Genomic DNA, 16,004 nt, shown 5'->3' on the forward strand with positions numbered 1-16,004 from the left:
GGTCTCAGTTTAATGTAACCTGCTCTCTCTATGCAAAGGATGTGTCATTGGCTCATTTTAACACACATTTCAGAAAAATCCCTCTTCCCGATGTCAATAGAGCAATCAATGGCAGCACGTGGCCTTGTACCCTAAAAAAATATGCGACGCTGAAGGCCAAATGGCCATGCCCCTAAAACGACGAAATTCACACCATGTCTACAACCCCATGCAGGGAGACTGGGTTGTAGAGATTGTAGAGATTGTGGGGGCATTTTGCAAATGCAATTCCTTTCCATTGAATGAGGTGATTCATAGTAGATGACACTGCCAGATGGTTTGTTTTCTCATAACCACCTGGGAATGAGAGAAAGGGCAGACATTTAAAACATGGGTTGAACCACTGGTGTTTCAGATTCAAACCACGGGTGGTTCAGATTCAAACCACTGGTGGTTCAGATTCAAACCCAATAGATTTGGAGCATGGCCAGATGGATTTGTCATGTGATCGTGATCACATGATCTGGCGTGAATCCAGCTGCCTCATATTAGACTTTAACAACAAACTGTGCATTACGGCATCACGCCTTCGTCAGGACGTAAAAATAATGAAGGCTTGATGTGGAAACGTCAATGTTTGTTTTTAAAGTCTAATATCAATCAATCAATCAACTTTATTTCAGACCCATTGGTCCATAAAAAACAATACAAAACATAAAAAAGCAATACAATAACATTTAAAAGAGATGCAGATAAAGCATCAGCACAGGCATTTATGGTAAAAAATAAAACCAAACAGTGTATTTAAAAAACACATAGACTGCGGGTCCAGTGCTTCCAGAAGCAAGACAGGTACCTTGTGTCACTCTGTGATATGTCAGTTAAGGACACAATCATTTTATTTTTAGATCCAGTGAGTCTACACATGAATCTATGCATAAAATAATATGACCGTGCCATGACAATAAAGGCATTTTAATTGGTTTAACGCTTTGATGCATGAATTATGAAAGCCTCAGTCAGGATTTTTTCCCCCAAGTGTTTTTATTTATCTTTAGGCATGAAAAGAACAAATTATTATTCATTTATTTTTTACACCAAAAAGAGTGGCAGTAATAGCATGAATTGTAGTTGAAATAGAGCCAGTGACGCACAAGGTCCAATGTATTGGACAGACGATCAATCGCAATTTCCTCACTAAATAAAATCAATACCTGGAAATTTGCACAACTATATTGCTTTTTAGATGTTACTTGATGTATACATTTTTTTTTACCTGCAAGTGTCTGCTTCCATAGAAGGATTGGCTGGATATACCTGAGCAGCTTGGCATGTTTTTATTTCGGTCGGCCATCTTGGGTGTTGGTCAATTTAGGTGCAGTTCCAATGGCTTGGTGATGCTCTAACGTCCACTTTATTGGCCTATGTGCAACTTTGACAAAAAAAACTTTTATTATGATAAAAAAATAAAAAAAATAATTTCTGTCCACTCAAGTGGACATGATGCGTTTAAAGATAGTGCCTTGTTGTTGTTGTTTTGTTTGTTTGTGTAAATGTAAAAAAAAAACAAGTTGGTATTTTGTATTCATGATCATGACACCAGAAGAATGAGAATCAAAATAACTTTCTTGATCCCGGAGGGGAAATTGAGTCATGCTGCGGTTGCTTACACTCGTGGGAAAAATATAGACATTGAAACATTATAAGAGGCATATAATATACCATAAAACAATAAAATAGCAGTTACTTAGCTACAGTAAAGTATCACAATTGATGTGCCTTCTTCTACAGTCCTTATCAAGTACCATTTAGCAGAAAGTGAGATATGTGCGGTCCGTAATGTTTCCTTATAAACAGGTGCATCATATTTCCTCATATACTGTACAGCAGTGTGAGTGATAGTAATAATAATATAGTAAGGTGCATTATTAGGTCAGTCAGTAAAATGACCAGTGACATGAATCAGTAGGCTCTTTCATACACAGATCGCGGAAAAATAGCCGTTTAGGAGTCCCGTAAAGCCAGCCGCCTCGCCACAGAAATTGCTTTCACACAGAGCCAAGCAGCACGGCCACATTACCGTGCTGCTCTGTACTTTCAGGTGAAATCCCCCGCTCCCGCATTGAAAGGCGAGCAGAGGGATTTCCAGCTCCTCCTAGCCCAAATTAATATTTTCATAGGTTAGTGTAGCCTAGGCTACTGTATGATGAACGAATTCAATTCAACAACAGACTTTCCTCCTTCTCCTAGTCCGCTGAGGAGATCTGTATCGGCATTTTCATTGGCTGTTTGCCGATATCATAACTTAATAAAAAAATGCGCTAATTTGCGGCTGCTGCACCTGGAAGAATCCCCTCCTACAGTAGTTCTGTGTCTGGAGCAATGTCCCGCCCACAGCGCTATCTGATTGGTTACACATCAAGCAATAGCCTATCAGAGAGCTCAGAGATGAAATCTTGACACCTCACCTCAGTGCTTTCTGTTCAGCCGCAGCCTGCACTAGACAGGGGGACAGTGCGAGGCTGCCTGAAGCGAGAGCAGCGGACTAGTTGGCTGTTGTGACTGTAACACTCACACTGTGTTAAGGTAAAGCAGCAGATATTGTCATGCCAAAGTTGTAATAAAGTTAATATACATAATAATTACCTACGCTGACATTGCAAAAACACCACGATCTTATGAGCGATTCGTATGAAGCGCTGCCTCGCACAGTGTGGTGTGTGGAGATAGGTCTGTCTATCAGTCTACTTTTTTTACTTTCACTCGTCACTTTATTGATACATGAGGTGATTTCCCCTGTAATTTTTTTATGAATGAGCTGACCATTCGCACCTTTTCCGGCTCGCTGCGACGACCTTTCAAGTGGAGGCGGGTTGTCCGCCAATACGGCGATGTGACAACCTTTGGTGCCGGGACAAAAGGCGTACAAGAATTACCCACCAACGCGCGTTTATGCCTTTCACATCGGAGCCGCGAATCCTAATTTCCGCGCATTTTTCGGCTTTCATGGCCGGTGTGAAAGACCCTAGTAACAGTGTGGATTTTTGATCAATGCCCAAATTGCAGATATTCATGATCAAAGAGAGGTTCTCCCTGTCCGCTCACTGTCACAGAAAGAAGAGAATAAGAACGTTCCTGTTCTTCTGTGGCTTGGGACAGGAAGCGCTCCCAGCTGGACAGGAAACACAGAGCGTGGCCTCACAGCTGTGCGGCTCATCGCTCACTCCACATATACATCCATACATCCATTCATCCATACATCTGGCCTGCTGGCCAGCCTCCCAGTCCAGGAATGTCCACACCGGCTGGGTGGATTAGACTCTAATCCATATTTCCATATCCATATCTTCTGCCTGTAAACATTATGTCTCTCACTGAGTATGTTTACATGCATTTACCCCCCCCCCTTCTATCTATATATAAAAGGGGCAATGTGGGCAAATACTTCTTCTTATGTGATGTTTTATGGCAGTTCTTTATGTTGCATTACCGCCTCCTTCTGGATTTATCCATCCACTGTTTCCTTACATTCTGTCCCTCACGCTGACTCTGGAACCGCCGTGGGCAATCTCTGTTCTCTGTTTCAATTTTTGTCCCACTGATGACGTCATAGTGACATCACTGATGATGTCATCAGGGACACCCTTAACTGGGAATAGATAAGTATATTGGGGAGAAAATAAGGGTGGTGGGGGGAATACTTTATCCAAAGATTTAAAAAAAATGTTTGTTGCTATCTGAATAAATTAAGAGTAATATTGGAAACTTAATTTTCCTGAGGAACTGTATATGTTTAGCTTTGTGTGTGTGTGTTTTGCGTGTGCGTGTGCGTGTGCATGTGTGTGTGTGTGTGTGTGTGTGTGTGTGCGTGTGTGTCTGTGTGTGTGTTCAGATGTGGACGAGTGCCAGCAGCAGCGATGTCACCGCGACGCCGTCTGCTCCAACACCCAGGGCTCCTTCACCTGTCTGTGTCGGCCCGGTTTCCACGGCGACGGCATCCAGTGCAGCCCGACGAGCTCAGGTAGGAAACCTGCTCAGAGAAGGCAACATTGTGGGGGCATCAAAAGTGTCAACCAATGGCAATTTGGGAAAGGCAATTTGTTGTATCCGAGGGGCGGGACTAGGGCTGGGTATCAGTTCGATACCTCTTTAAGCCATTGGTTCCCAAACTGTGGTCCGCCTGGTGGTCCACCAGAGCATTGCATTTATTTTTTTTACAGACAAGTTTTTTTTTTCTTTTTTCACTTTTTTATAGAACAATATACAAACAAGACAAACAGGCTCACACACAGGAAAAGAAAGGAAAAAAAACATACATACATCATTGACATTCAACAATACAACATAGTGCTATCAGCCGCGTGAGGTGCTTATGTGCTTATAAGAGATATCGCGCTCTATTCTCCCCCTGGCCTTAGGCGCTAAACTGCCGTTAAACGCAAAAAAAAAAAACGCTTTGTGCCTGCCTACCCGTGACTCAGGAAGATTAGATGGCGTAATGTTTTTACGCCCCGAAATGCGCTTTATGCTGAAGAGGCGTGGCGCAGTGCCAGAATAGGCAAGAATGGGCATTTCAGCCTTAAATACCAGCCTAAAGCGATCTTCCCAAACGGGCGTTAATTTTGCGGTTAATGCTTTTTGAAACCACGCCTTATTCAGTGCGCCGGGGATTTAGCCAGTAACCTAGGCCATCAACCATCAAGCAGACAGTGACGGAAGCATGTGTCTTTATGTGCGCCAAGGGGAAAATGACGGACTAAATTGGTGGGAAATGCGGGGCTACTGCGTGCGTAATTACGCAGCGGAGATGCGCCCCCCTCTCTCTCTCACTCCCTCTCTCCCTCTCTCCCTCTCTCTCGCGCATCAATTTCTGCCCCTATTCACCTTATGTTCAGACGCGGGGGTGGGCCAAATTCTTCCGCGTTGTTGTGTTAACACTCACGGCGCGAAATATAAAAGAACGTCGAGGAAGAGAGTTGTTTTTGTAACGGACAGTGCAGGGGGTAAAACAAAGAATGTAGCCTACTACTTTGAGCTCGGTACACAGCAAGCAAGCAGAGTATCCACTGTTAGCCAGGTCAGATAACGTTATCGTCGACAATGACGAGCACTTTCTTGGAAAACATACCTGGACTCCAACAAAGAAAACTTCAGATGCTTTTCTCTCCTCCAAGCGCAGCACGTGCCTTTTACGTCTTTAAGACCCGCAGACGTTAACGTAATTCCCTGGAATGCGAGAATTAATGAGCCAGTTACATGGCGTTGCATTCTTATACATTGCCGTTTGCTTTTATTTGATATGTTACATACAATTGCCTAAATTATTAGTTAATGCAGAGTTAGATGATATTGGAGCAGCCAGCCATTTTCTTTTTCTTTTTTTAGCCGGAAGTCGTCACACGACCACACAACCGGGTCAAATGGGCGTGGCTGCATAAGGTGAATAGCGCACTGCAAGCATCAGATCTGAAATGTAGGCTACACCACAGAATGACAGAACCATCACTATTTTGAGGGAAAGGCCACTAATTTATATGTAGGCACTAGGCAGGCACAATGACCGATGAAAAAAAAAGTGTTATAGCGTAGTTTTGAGCCCCTGTCATTCAGAGGCTGTTGCATCATCCTACCTGTGCAGTGGGGGAGAAGAAAAGGCAGCAAGAGAAAACGATGCAATGATTCTGCCCAAACTTTCACCAATCTAATCTCATCATGACATCCAGGGATAGGCTATATTTTTCTAGCCGATGCGTTTAGAAAGTTATTCTCACTTTGCTCTTGCTATAGTGTAGCGTATTTACATGCTTGCTGTATTTAAACTGCCGTGAGATTTGTTTGATGAGCATATGGAGACAGACAGGGATGGAAGTGGGCACAGAGGGAAGGGGGGAGCTCAGAGCGCTTTGGTCGGGCTTTTTTGACTGGACTGGATCGCTCCGTGGAATCGGAGCTTGAAAGGGAAGACTATGATTGGTTTACTGCAGGTAAATGGCCACAGTTGTGAATAATTCTACGCTTAAAAAGGCATGGTATGGTTAGCGCCGTGCAATCTGGCAGGAAAAATTAGGGAATGCGCCTGACCACGCCCACTAATAGCGCAGCGCCGTGCAAATTTAAGGCCAGGGGGAGAATAGAGCCCATCGTGTACCTGGGATCCCGCCATGGGATACCAGCCGGGTGAGCCATCCAGCATCCCCAACCTCAGTCACTTACCATTCTTTTTTATATATATATTTTATTTTGCAATTTTCCAAACGTAAAAAACAAAAGGATCAGACAGAGAAAGAAACAGAAACTAAACAAACATATAATTCACATTCCAATACTACAGCTTGGCACTACCAGCCACGTAAGGTGCCCACGTGCCTGCGAGAGATGTGCATGGGATCCCATGCAAAGGGTCCATGAGAAGTCAGTTAGGTGATCGTATCGCTAACCCCGTCCAAATAGGCCAGAAACGGGTCCCAGATAACCAAGAACTTCCCAAGAGAATTGGTGTCACTTATCATTCTTAACCTCGTCAAAGTAGGCCAAAAACGGGTCCCAGATATTTGAGTACCTTTTAAGTGCGTTGGTTCTCAGGGAGCTGAGTCTCTCCACAGACAACAATTTTTACATAATTATGCACATTAACCCTGAGTGTGTGTGTGCGCATGTGTGTGTGTGTGTGTGTGTGTGTGTGTGTGTGTGTGTGCGCGCGTGTGTGTGTGTGTGTTTCTTTGTTTTGAACCAGTATACTTACAGTATGTTGTTATTTTGCCTTTCTGATGCTATTGCATGGTTAAATCATGGGGGGGTGGGGGGTAGGAATCTTGAGCCCTTTTTTTTTTTTACCTGCACCACTTTAACGACCGAAATAACCCAGTACCAAGTAGTATGGAAACTTAAACAACCCTAGGTGAGACTAGGTTCAAAAATCTGCGATGTTTTTTTATTGGTTGCTACTTTTATGTCATCTCCTGTTTGGTACACGATGATGTCACCACTTAAGATTTTCTGTTCTCTTCCAGGAAGTACAAGTAATTAGATTTTGAAATAAAATACATGGGGGGGACTGCAAATCTTTTTTGTGGCATCAATTATGAGATAGGTAGACTCTACATACTTTGCATGACATCATTAAAATGAGCTAAAAACAAAGAGAAGTAATTTTTAATTTCAGTGTGACTTTAAAACAGACGCTTCATCAGTCTGACAGTATTGTGCTGAATAAGCAGCAAAACTCTGGCAATAAAGGAAAGAAGGTGTCTACCAATTTAATTCCAGCCAACTTGCAGGTTTGTTTTGTTCCCGTGAACTCATGGCAGTAGGGCTATAGAGAGCCAAAGTCAACGTCAGTTCCTGCTTCAGCATGCACCATTTATTTTCCCATATACATTTAGTAAAATGCCTATAAAAATAGTTTTACTTGGTCAAATCAAATATATTTAGAATCAGGAGAGACCATAGAACATTTCACTCAGACAATAAAAAAAAAAATTTTTTTAAAGCATTTTATGAAATGTCCTTAGGGAAATAAATAGCGGATGAAATCTCTTGGTGCGTATGCCTAACCCGGAAGTGGGCGTGACTTTGGCTCTCTATAGCTGCAGGTTTGTGGAAAAGTTGGACTTGTATGTTGAAAACAGCCTCTGTTCCTTTGCTGTAAAAGTCATTGAAAGGTTGTTTCCCATCTGTTGCTATACATTCAGCTGTAGCAGCAGCTCCCCAGAGGTCTGCACATGCTTTAGCTTTCAGGAAGTGGAGTGGGAGGCAGAGTGGACTGAACGTTCTGTTTCATTGAGACACATTACAGTTGCACACAGTACGTCCTGTCTGCTCTAAACATCTCTCTGTGTGCCATGTGCCATGTGAAGTCAGTCAGATGAGTGAACAGAGCGCTGGGTGAAGGACACTGCTGAGAGATCACAAGTGTAAACTATGTGGGAACAGACGTCTCTCCAGACTCAACAAACAGCAGAGAGGCTCTGCTCACATGCTGCTGTTTTTGGATGAATCTTTATCTCGATCTAAGGGGCCCTTTACACGAGGACAGTTTCTGGAAGAAACGACACAATAGCGTTTCCTTCACACCTTTTCCTTCACACCTTCTCCCTGTTTACATGAGGGCTGTTGAATTTTTAAAACGCCGTAATGTACATGCCAGGTCGCTAGGTGGCAGTGTGATCACCTTATTCTTTGCCCATACAAGGACGCTTCTGCATGACGTCATTTTGTAATCGTCTTTCCGGTTTTAAACACGGAAGTAGAGTATGCCTACCGCAGTCATTTGACTTGCCAAAAAGCTGTTTTCAAGCAAAAAAACAACCTAACTGTTTTAAAGATTTAAATGTCGGGTGAGAACGTAACATATACTGTATGTGACCAGTTTATCAGAATAACACCTATTGGAAATCTTTAATGAGCAGCGAGGACCGGCAGCGCTGACTGTGCTGACCGGTCGGACTAGCTATCTGTCAAACCCTACTGTAGGCTACTGGCAGTGAGAAAACACTGTCGACGTGCTTTTGTAACTAACGTTAAATGCCGTCCGGGTACAGCCATCGGCTCCTCGCAGCAGTAACGTTATGAACATGTAACTGAAGTTGGCCGCAGTGTAGCTTAATTCTGAATGTCGCCAAACTTCATTCATACTGACGTTTTATTCTGAAAATGGTTGCCAACTCGCGCACGGCTATGGCGTAATCGCGTGTGTCGCCTGTGCAGGCACGTCAGAGTTCCTGAAATGTGCCGTCTCAAAGCGATTACATGGAGCGCTCAGCGGGAATCGTCACCAAGAATTCCACTCTGGAGGGTGGTTTCAAAATGTGTCGTTTCCTAAGCCCAAATTCGCCGTCGCCGTCTAAAAGGGAGGCACTAACGATAAAATAATTCCCCGTCACCATAGGAAACCGTCCTCGTATAAAGTGCCCCTAATTGTAATAGTACTTTGTCATTTCTTCCTGGTGTCCGGGTTGTTGCTCTGCTGATCTGGAGAGGGTTGTAGACTTGCACACGCTTCCTCCGATCCATGTGCAGTCGCCAGCCGCTCCTTTCCATCGACAGCAAGGAGTTTCACCGGCAGGACATACAGTAGTACTGTACGTGGGAGGATCATCACGTTATTCCCCCCAGTTCCCCCCTTCTCCCCCCCTGAACAGCGACCAGGACTCATACCCTTAATCCAGCTTCCCACCCGCAGACACAGCCAATTGTGGCCGTACGGACGCCCGACCAAGCTATAGGTAACACAGGGGCTCAAACCCTCGTGTTGTAGGGCAGGCATCTACCGCCCGCTGCACTTCCCGGGCGCCCCAGTCTGTCTCGGTTTTCACAGGAGTACCCGGGCGCCTCAGTCTGTCTCAGTTGTCACAGGAGTACCCGGGCGCCCCAGTCTGTCTGTTTTCACAGGACTACCCGGGCGCCTCAGTCTGTCTCTGTTTTCACAGGACTACCCGGGCGCCCCAGTCTGTCTGTTTTCACAGGACTACCCGGGCGCCCCAGTCTGTCTCTGTTTTCACAGGACTACCCGGGCGCCTCAGTCTGTCTCGGTTTTCACAGGAGTACCCGGGCGCCTCAGTCTGTCTCAGTTGTCACAGGAGTACCCGGGCGCCCCAGTCTGTCTCAGTTGTCACAGGAGTACCCGGGCGCCCCAGTCTGTCTCTGTTTTCACAGGACTACCCCGGCGCCCCAGTCTGTCTCTGTTTTCACAGGACTACCCCGGCGCCCCAGTCTGTCTCAGTTTTCACAGGATTATTTTTAACCCTTCTTCCCGCTGTGCTCCCGATTGCCGATTGTTAATGTCTCCCGTTAATCACCCGATTTCACAGTGATACAAATCAAATGGCTGTTTCTCAGTTGTTTCTGTGGGGGATACGTCTCATGGTATCTGGCAACCCAACCCAGCCCACAGGCAGAGGTGAGCATGCTCAGACGACCCTGTCTGACGTGCGTCACTCGTCACTGCTTTTGCTTTTGAAACGTGTCCCAAGAAGAAGAAGACACACAGAAATGAATGAATGGGGAAGTCACCTCCTGGAAGCAGAGCCGTTCAAAAGTGGGCGGTCACTGCTGAGCTCTGTAGGAGGGGCTTTGGGTTTGGGGCGTGAACCCGTGAGCCAGAGCTGACGTCACCTACCAACAACACAGCTGGACGCTCATTTCCGTTCAGGTTTCTTGACTTAATCCAAGAGGTCAGGTGGTGTAGAAATGCAGGAAATGTGTTTTAAATGACCAGACCTCCCCTGCACCACCACACACAGCGTCTCATCTCCTGGCTTCCTCTGTGCGTGTTGTTTTTCCTGCAGACAGACACAGATCATCAGGCTGGTGTTTGTGTCTCTGTCTCTGCAGACAGACACAGATCATCAGGCTGGTGTTTGTGTCTCTGTCTCTGCAGACAGACACAGATCATCAGGCTGGTGTTTGTGTCTCTGTCTCTGCTCCTCTTCCAGGTGTGAGGAGCTGAGAGTCTGAGCTAATGACAGCCCTCTCCTCCGCTCGGCACTCTTCTCATATTTCCATCCTTTTTTACGACCTCAAAAAGGCAGCATTTTGCCGTCGCCGTGTCAAAACTTGTCACAGCGTCTCTGCTGCACAACTCCCTGTTTTATGCTCGTCTCGCTTTGATCCAAGCCTCTCGGAGTGGAGTGGAGGGTCTTACTTTTTGTGGGGGTTTTTCTGGACGTCTTTGTTGCTTGGCTGCGAGGTGCTGCTGTCTGGCTGTGTTGCCCTGGCTGGTCAGTGGTCTGTGGCTCACAGAGCCTGGAGGAGAGGAGTCTTCAGTGTGGTCAGTGGTCTGTGGCTCACAGAACCTGGAGGAGGAGAGGAGTCTTCAGTGTGGTCAGTGGTCTGTGGTTCACAGAGCCTGGTGGAGGAGAGGAGTCTTCAGTGGAACAGGTTGAACTGCAGAGAAGAAGAGCTGCCCGTCATGCAGTATAGATATGTTGTTTATGGAGAGCTGCCACGTGCAATAGCCCAGCACGTCCTCACAAGGAAAACAACAACAATGGTCGATTTTCAAGGTGGTTAAAATGACTGATGGTTACAAATTAGGGCAGACGCGTCGACGTAGTTGACGCCATCGACTACGTAATTGTGGTGATTTGCAGAAATTTGCATTGATGCGTCAAAATTAAGTGACGCAAAGATAGCTCACTAGATAGCTCCGGTCCAATATCAGATTTCAAAATAAAACGTCTTCCGTCTTCTGTGTGCATTAGACTTGTGTAGAATGGTTTTGATCTTGGAATGAATCTGACCGGAAGTCATGTTGTTGTTCTCGCTAGCGGTAGTGACAGCCCTATTACATGATTGATTTGATTGATTGATTGATTTCTTTATTTACGTGTCACGCACCAATGGGCTTATGAGACACAACAAAAACAGATACAAAACTGTGGTTTACAGCAGTGATTCCCAACCAGGGGTACGTGTACCCCTAGGGGTACTTGAGCAGCTTGCAGGGGTACTTGGAATGATTGGGGAATACAATTTACTTCCAAAATGATAAATATATATATATTCCAAGTCATTTCATAAGCCCATTGTTAAAATGTGATGTGTGTGCCGCAACTAGTTCTGCTGGCAAGTGTCAACTGCTACACTGTTCTGCTACTGATAATGGCAAAACAACAACTAAAAAGCCCAAACACCGGCAGTTCAGTGAAACATATTTTGTATAGATTTACTTGTATGTAATCATCAACACGCATGAGTGAGGGGTACTATTGTCATGGAAAAACAGCTCAAGGGGTACATAAGACAAAAAAGGTTGGGAACCACTGGTTTACAGAACTTCAGCTTGCATATGTGTTTCCCACAGGATTTTGAGAATTTGTGGTGGGGGACCGCAGACCCCCTAGGGGGGTGCCGGGGCCTGCCCCCCCGCGAGATTTTTTTAAACATTTTAAAGTAAAATGTAACAAATTTAACACGAGAGAGAGGGGGTTGTGGGCACATTTACCACTGGTACAGGGTTGTGGCACGAGGCGAAGCCGAGTGCTATAAACCCTGTTCCAGTGGTAAATGTGCCCACAACCCCCGACCTCGAGTGTTAAATTTGTTTTCTACAACGGCTACCAAATAATATAAAAAATACACAATTGTAACATCCAATTCATTTATTTATAATCATTACTGGTTTCAGAATACATTTATCCTTCCGCCACAGAATATAGTTCCATACACAAGATCAATGATTGCACTAAACATTTAGTTGCCTTTGAGCCAAAAAACAACTAACCTATTCCTTAACGGGATTCACAGTTATTGATACATTGCCTGTAAAAGTACAGTTATTTAAACAGTTTTCTAAAGCAGCCTGTTTTGGTGGTGGTGTGTTGATATCTGGTGACGGCAGAGGGCGTTTGTTTGACAGTCCCAGGTTCGGGGTCCGGGCGCTAGTCGGACCTCCCGCTAGTCCGACGTCCCGCTAGTCCGAACTCGTGACAACTCAAGCTCAGCCAGTTCTCTCTCCCCAATTTCACCATGTCGTTCTTTGTTCACTTCACCTTCATCTTCATCTAACCACTGCTCAAAACTCAATCCACCCAGTAAATCAAACCTTACTACGAAATCGGACATTTCCTTGTTACAGATCGGCCATTTCCTTGTTGAAGGAAATGGCCAGAGTGGGCGGAGTCAGCACAGGGAACAGAGTCAGCATCAGCGAGCGGAGTGATACTGCGGTTGGAGCCGAACTGTGGGTTGTTGGCGTATTTACCACTGTTGCTAGCCAATCAGAATCCAGTATTCACTCATGCCGTTGTAGAAGCATGAATTTGGTGTACTTTGAGAAAGCTTAAGAGCAAAATTAAAAGGCTAGATCTATGAAGAACATGTCATCATTACTGTGCTGTGGGTTTACAATGACAAACTAAATTTCTCCCTATAGGTCAGGGATACTCAACTTGCTTTGCCACTTTCGTGAAATGATAGAAGGCGAGGGGCCAGTTAATAAACAAACAATATACATTTTTCTGTAGCGGATTGTAGGTTTTTGGGGTGTCAGCCGGAGTTTAGGCTGACAGTGTTGTGCACACCGGATAGTTAGTTAGGTTAAGTTAGTTAGGTTAAGTACATACATAAGTGCCTGGGTAGCGAGCAGATGGCGGTATTTGACAATTTAGCAGCTAAATTATAGATTATTGAAAGATATTCCATATTCCAGACTGAAATGCTATAACAGAAGTATTGGCCAGAATGACATGAACATTTATTGGACACTTATTCAGCGGATATCTTGCATGTTGCTTTCAGGTGCACTGTAAAAAAAAAAAAATAATAATAATAATTGTGGTCAACATCTTATTGTGGCGGTCAAAATATTATTGTGGCGGCCCGCCACAAATTCCTTTATGTATGGGAAACACGGATAGCAAACAAAAGGACACACGGTGTCATATAGAAAAATAGAGCATATTCGTTACAAACCTATACAAACAGCATATTTTTTCTTCTTTCCCAGGCATTACTAATAAATTGAGCTATATCAAAAACTCTCTTAATAAAGAAAAATTCAAGTCTAGGCACATCCTGTAACCAAAAAGCTTACAAATGTGACCTCTTGTGTACGTAAGTACTTGGTGCAGTGCATCCAACAGAGTCGGGAGCTGTAACCAGGAAGTAACGTGACCTCTCAGGTGCACCTCTTCTGCCACCGTCACTTCCTTTTCCGCCTCCGTTTCAGATATTCGCAAATAACGTTAACGCAAAAATACAGTGCATAGAAGATGTCAACTCGTCTCACAACAACAGTGGAAAATTACTGGAGGTGTAGTTGTTGTGACTAGTAGTATCGTCCAGATTGCCCAAACCCCCTAACCCCCTAAAGCCTGGATTATGCTTGACGCTTTGGCCGGCCGCACGGAAATGAGAGACACGGAATCCGACGAGGAAACGTGTGGAGCTTGTATACTCTGTGTGGGTTTCTGCAGGCGGAATTGAGCGCGAGTCTTGAAAACTCCACTTTGTCCGCCCGTCCGCGTCCGCGTAGTTACAAAATTCGGCCGAAAACCGTCCGCACGGAGCCTTGCGGAGGGGCGTGTCTGCTGATTTGACGTCACTTTTCCGCGCGGACACTCGCGTTCCTCGCTGATGCGGAAAGCATAATGAGACCTTAACCCTAACCTTAAACCTAGTTGTTTTAGTTGCTAAATGTGCCATGCATGCCATGTGCTAAATAAAGTATCTTGTAAAACCCTACCGGATTGAAATACATTCAATTCAAATACATTAAATTCATATATACTATATATATATATATATATATATCCCTTGCGTGGTGTTCATGTTTTTGTTACTCAGCCAATGTTTGCAGGTCACCTTGGCAAATAAAGGAGACTGTGATTTTCTCTGTGTCTTATCTGTCTGTCTCTCTGTCTCTCTGTCTGTCTGTCTCTCTCTCTGTGTGTGTGTGTGTGTGTGTGTGTGTGTCTCTCTCTCTCTCTGTCTCTGTCTCTGTCTCTGTCTCTGTCTCTCTCTCTCTCTCTCTCTCTCTCTCTCTCTCTCTCTCTCTCTCTCTCTCTGTGCAGAGCGGGAGAAGACTGTGTGTGAGCATCAGAGAGAGAGAGCCCAGGCCCAGGCCTCGTCCTCTGCTCAGACGGGCTTCTTCTCGTTCCTGCGTCCGCGTGTGTCTCAGTACGTGCCACAGTGTGACGCGTACGGAGGGTTCGAGCCCACGCAGTGCCACAGCAGCCTGAGGCAGTGCTGGTGTGTGGACGCTTCCGGACAGGAGGTCCCCAACACCCGCACCGGGCCCGGTACCGACCCACCCACCTGTGAGTCTGTTTGTAGTTCTTTGTTTTTATGTGTGTTTGTCTATCAACTTTCCATTTCAATAAGGTCTTTCCTTTGTGTTGGTTTGAATGGATCTTTATTGTTGGTGTATCTATGTTGACACACTTATTGACTCTGTAGCACTTTGATATAGGGCTGCAGGATATGGATTTAAGAAGATAACCGATCATTTTGACATGTTTGTATTTATAAAATAAGTTGATTACCTGTCGTTTATGCACACCTGAGGGTAAGAAAGGCTAAGATGTAGTGAGCAAAGATGGATGATGTAATATTGCGTAGCTCTGACCTCACCAAATCTAACTGACATCACTATTGAGCTCAACCGTGACCGCCCACATTTTCACAGCTCCGGTTCCATCAGAGAGTTCACCATTCATTTTCTCCATAGATGTTTTGAAAAATCCTTATATAAAGAGTATTAAGCCTGGAATCAAGCAACCAGACAGCTACTGAATCATGAGTGACCATAAAACATCTCACTTGGAGCAAAAACAACAAATAAAAACCAGGGCGGGGGGGGGGGGGGTCGAATGTTGTTCTTCTCTCTCACTCAAGGTGTGTTCACACACCAAGATATTTATTTTTCGCTCTGTCGCTTGATTCAACCCTTTGGAATCGCTCTGTCGCTCTGTTTAAATCGCTCATCAACAGGCACACGAAATGACGGACATGTGGGGGATATAACGTTACGCAATGTCATGCTGTTTGTCCACTACGAGCCACCGTCATTGTTTACAAGCTAAAGCCTATCAGCGTGCTCCTAATGCGAGCTCCATACCGGTAGAACAGACTTCACTTCATGTCAGCTGTCAGCCTGTCAATGTGGTTTGTTGCCAAACAATAAACCAGCACTTTGTTCCAAGCCTGTGTGATCCTTGACTCGCTCTCACATGGCAGACAATCAGCGTTGAGCAGCGAGCGACTGATGCGAGCGTATTTTCGCTCGAGTTGGGATATTTCATCTGGGGCGACGAGCGTATTTTCTCCCTATCGCTCTGTCTCTGCCGCTCGGACGCCCAGTGATTTTTCTTCCAGGCGAATATACGCTCAATCGCTCGTTTGCATTGACTTTGTATGTAAACTCAATGCCAGCGAAAAACTTTAATAGGTCGGTGTGAACGCACCTTCACTCATCATTCTGTAGGTGGCTTGTTGGCTTGGTTCCATGCCCCTCCCTCCCTGTCTGGTACACAGCACCTTGACATGCCCCTCCCTCTCCTGTCTGGTACACAGCACATTGACAT

The 16,004-nt window shown here is 45.1% G+C and overlaps 2 protein-coding genes across 2 annotated transcripts in view; one reads left to right on the forward strand and one right to left on the reverse strand.

Annotated features, from left to right (window-relative positions):
• The window catches only part of LOC310774659 (protein NLRC3-like), a 164,752-nt gene that overhangs the window by 53,845 nt on the left and 94,903 nt on the right, over window positions 1-16,004 (reverse strand). The window lies entirely within an intron of this gene.
• The window catches only part of LOC310774930 (nidogen-1-like), a gene marked incomplete at both ends in the record, with an annotated part of 57,359 nt that overhangs the window by 5,888 nt on the left and 35,467 nt on the right, over window positions 1-16,004 (forward strand). Inside the window, 2 exons of the mRNA XM_083635020.1 lie at window positions 3,872-4,000; window positions 14,493-14,738. Of these exons, the coding sequence (XP_083491146.1) occupies window positions 3,872-4,000; window positions 14,493-14,738 (375 nt within the window). The remainder of the gene's footprint in view (window positions 1-3,871; window positions 4,001-14,492; window positions 14,739-16,004) is intronic.

Source organism: Poromitra crassiceps, assembly GCF_964638095.1.
Source record: "Poromitra crassiceps genome assembly, chromosome: 4".
NCBI classification, from domain to species: Eukaryota; Metazoa; Chordata; class Actinopteri; order Beryciformes; family Melamphaidae; genus Poromitra; species Poromitra crassiceps.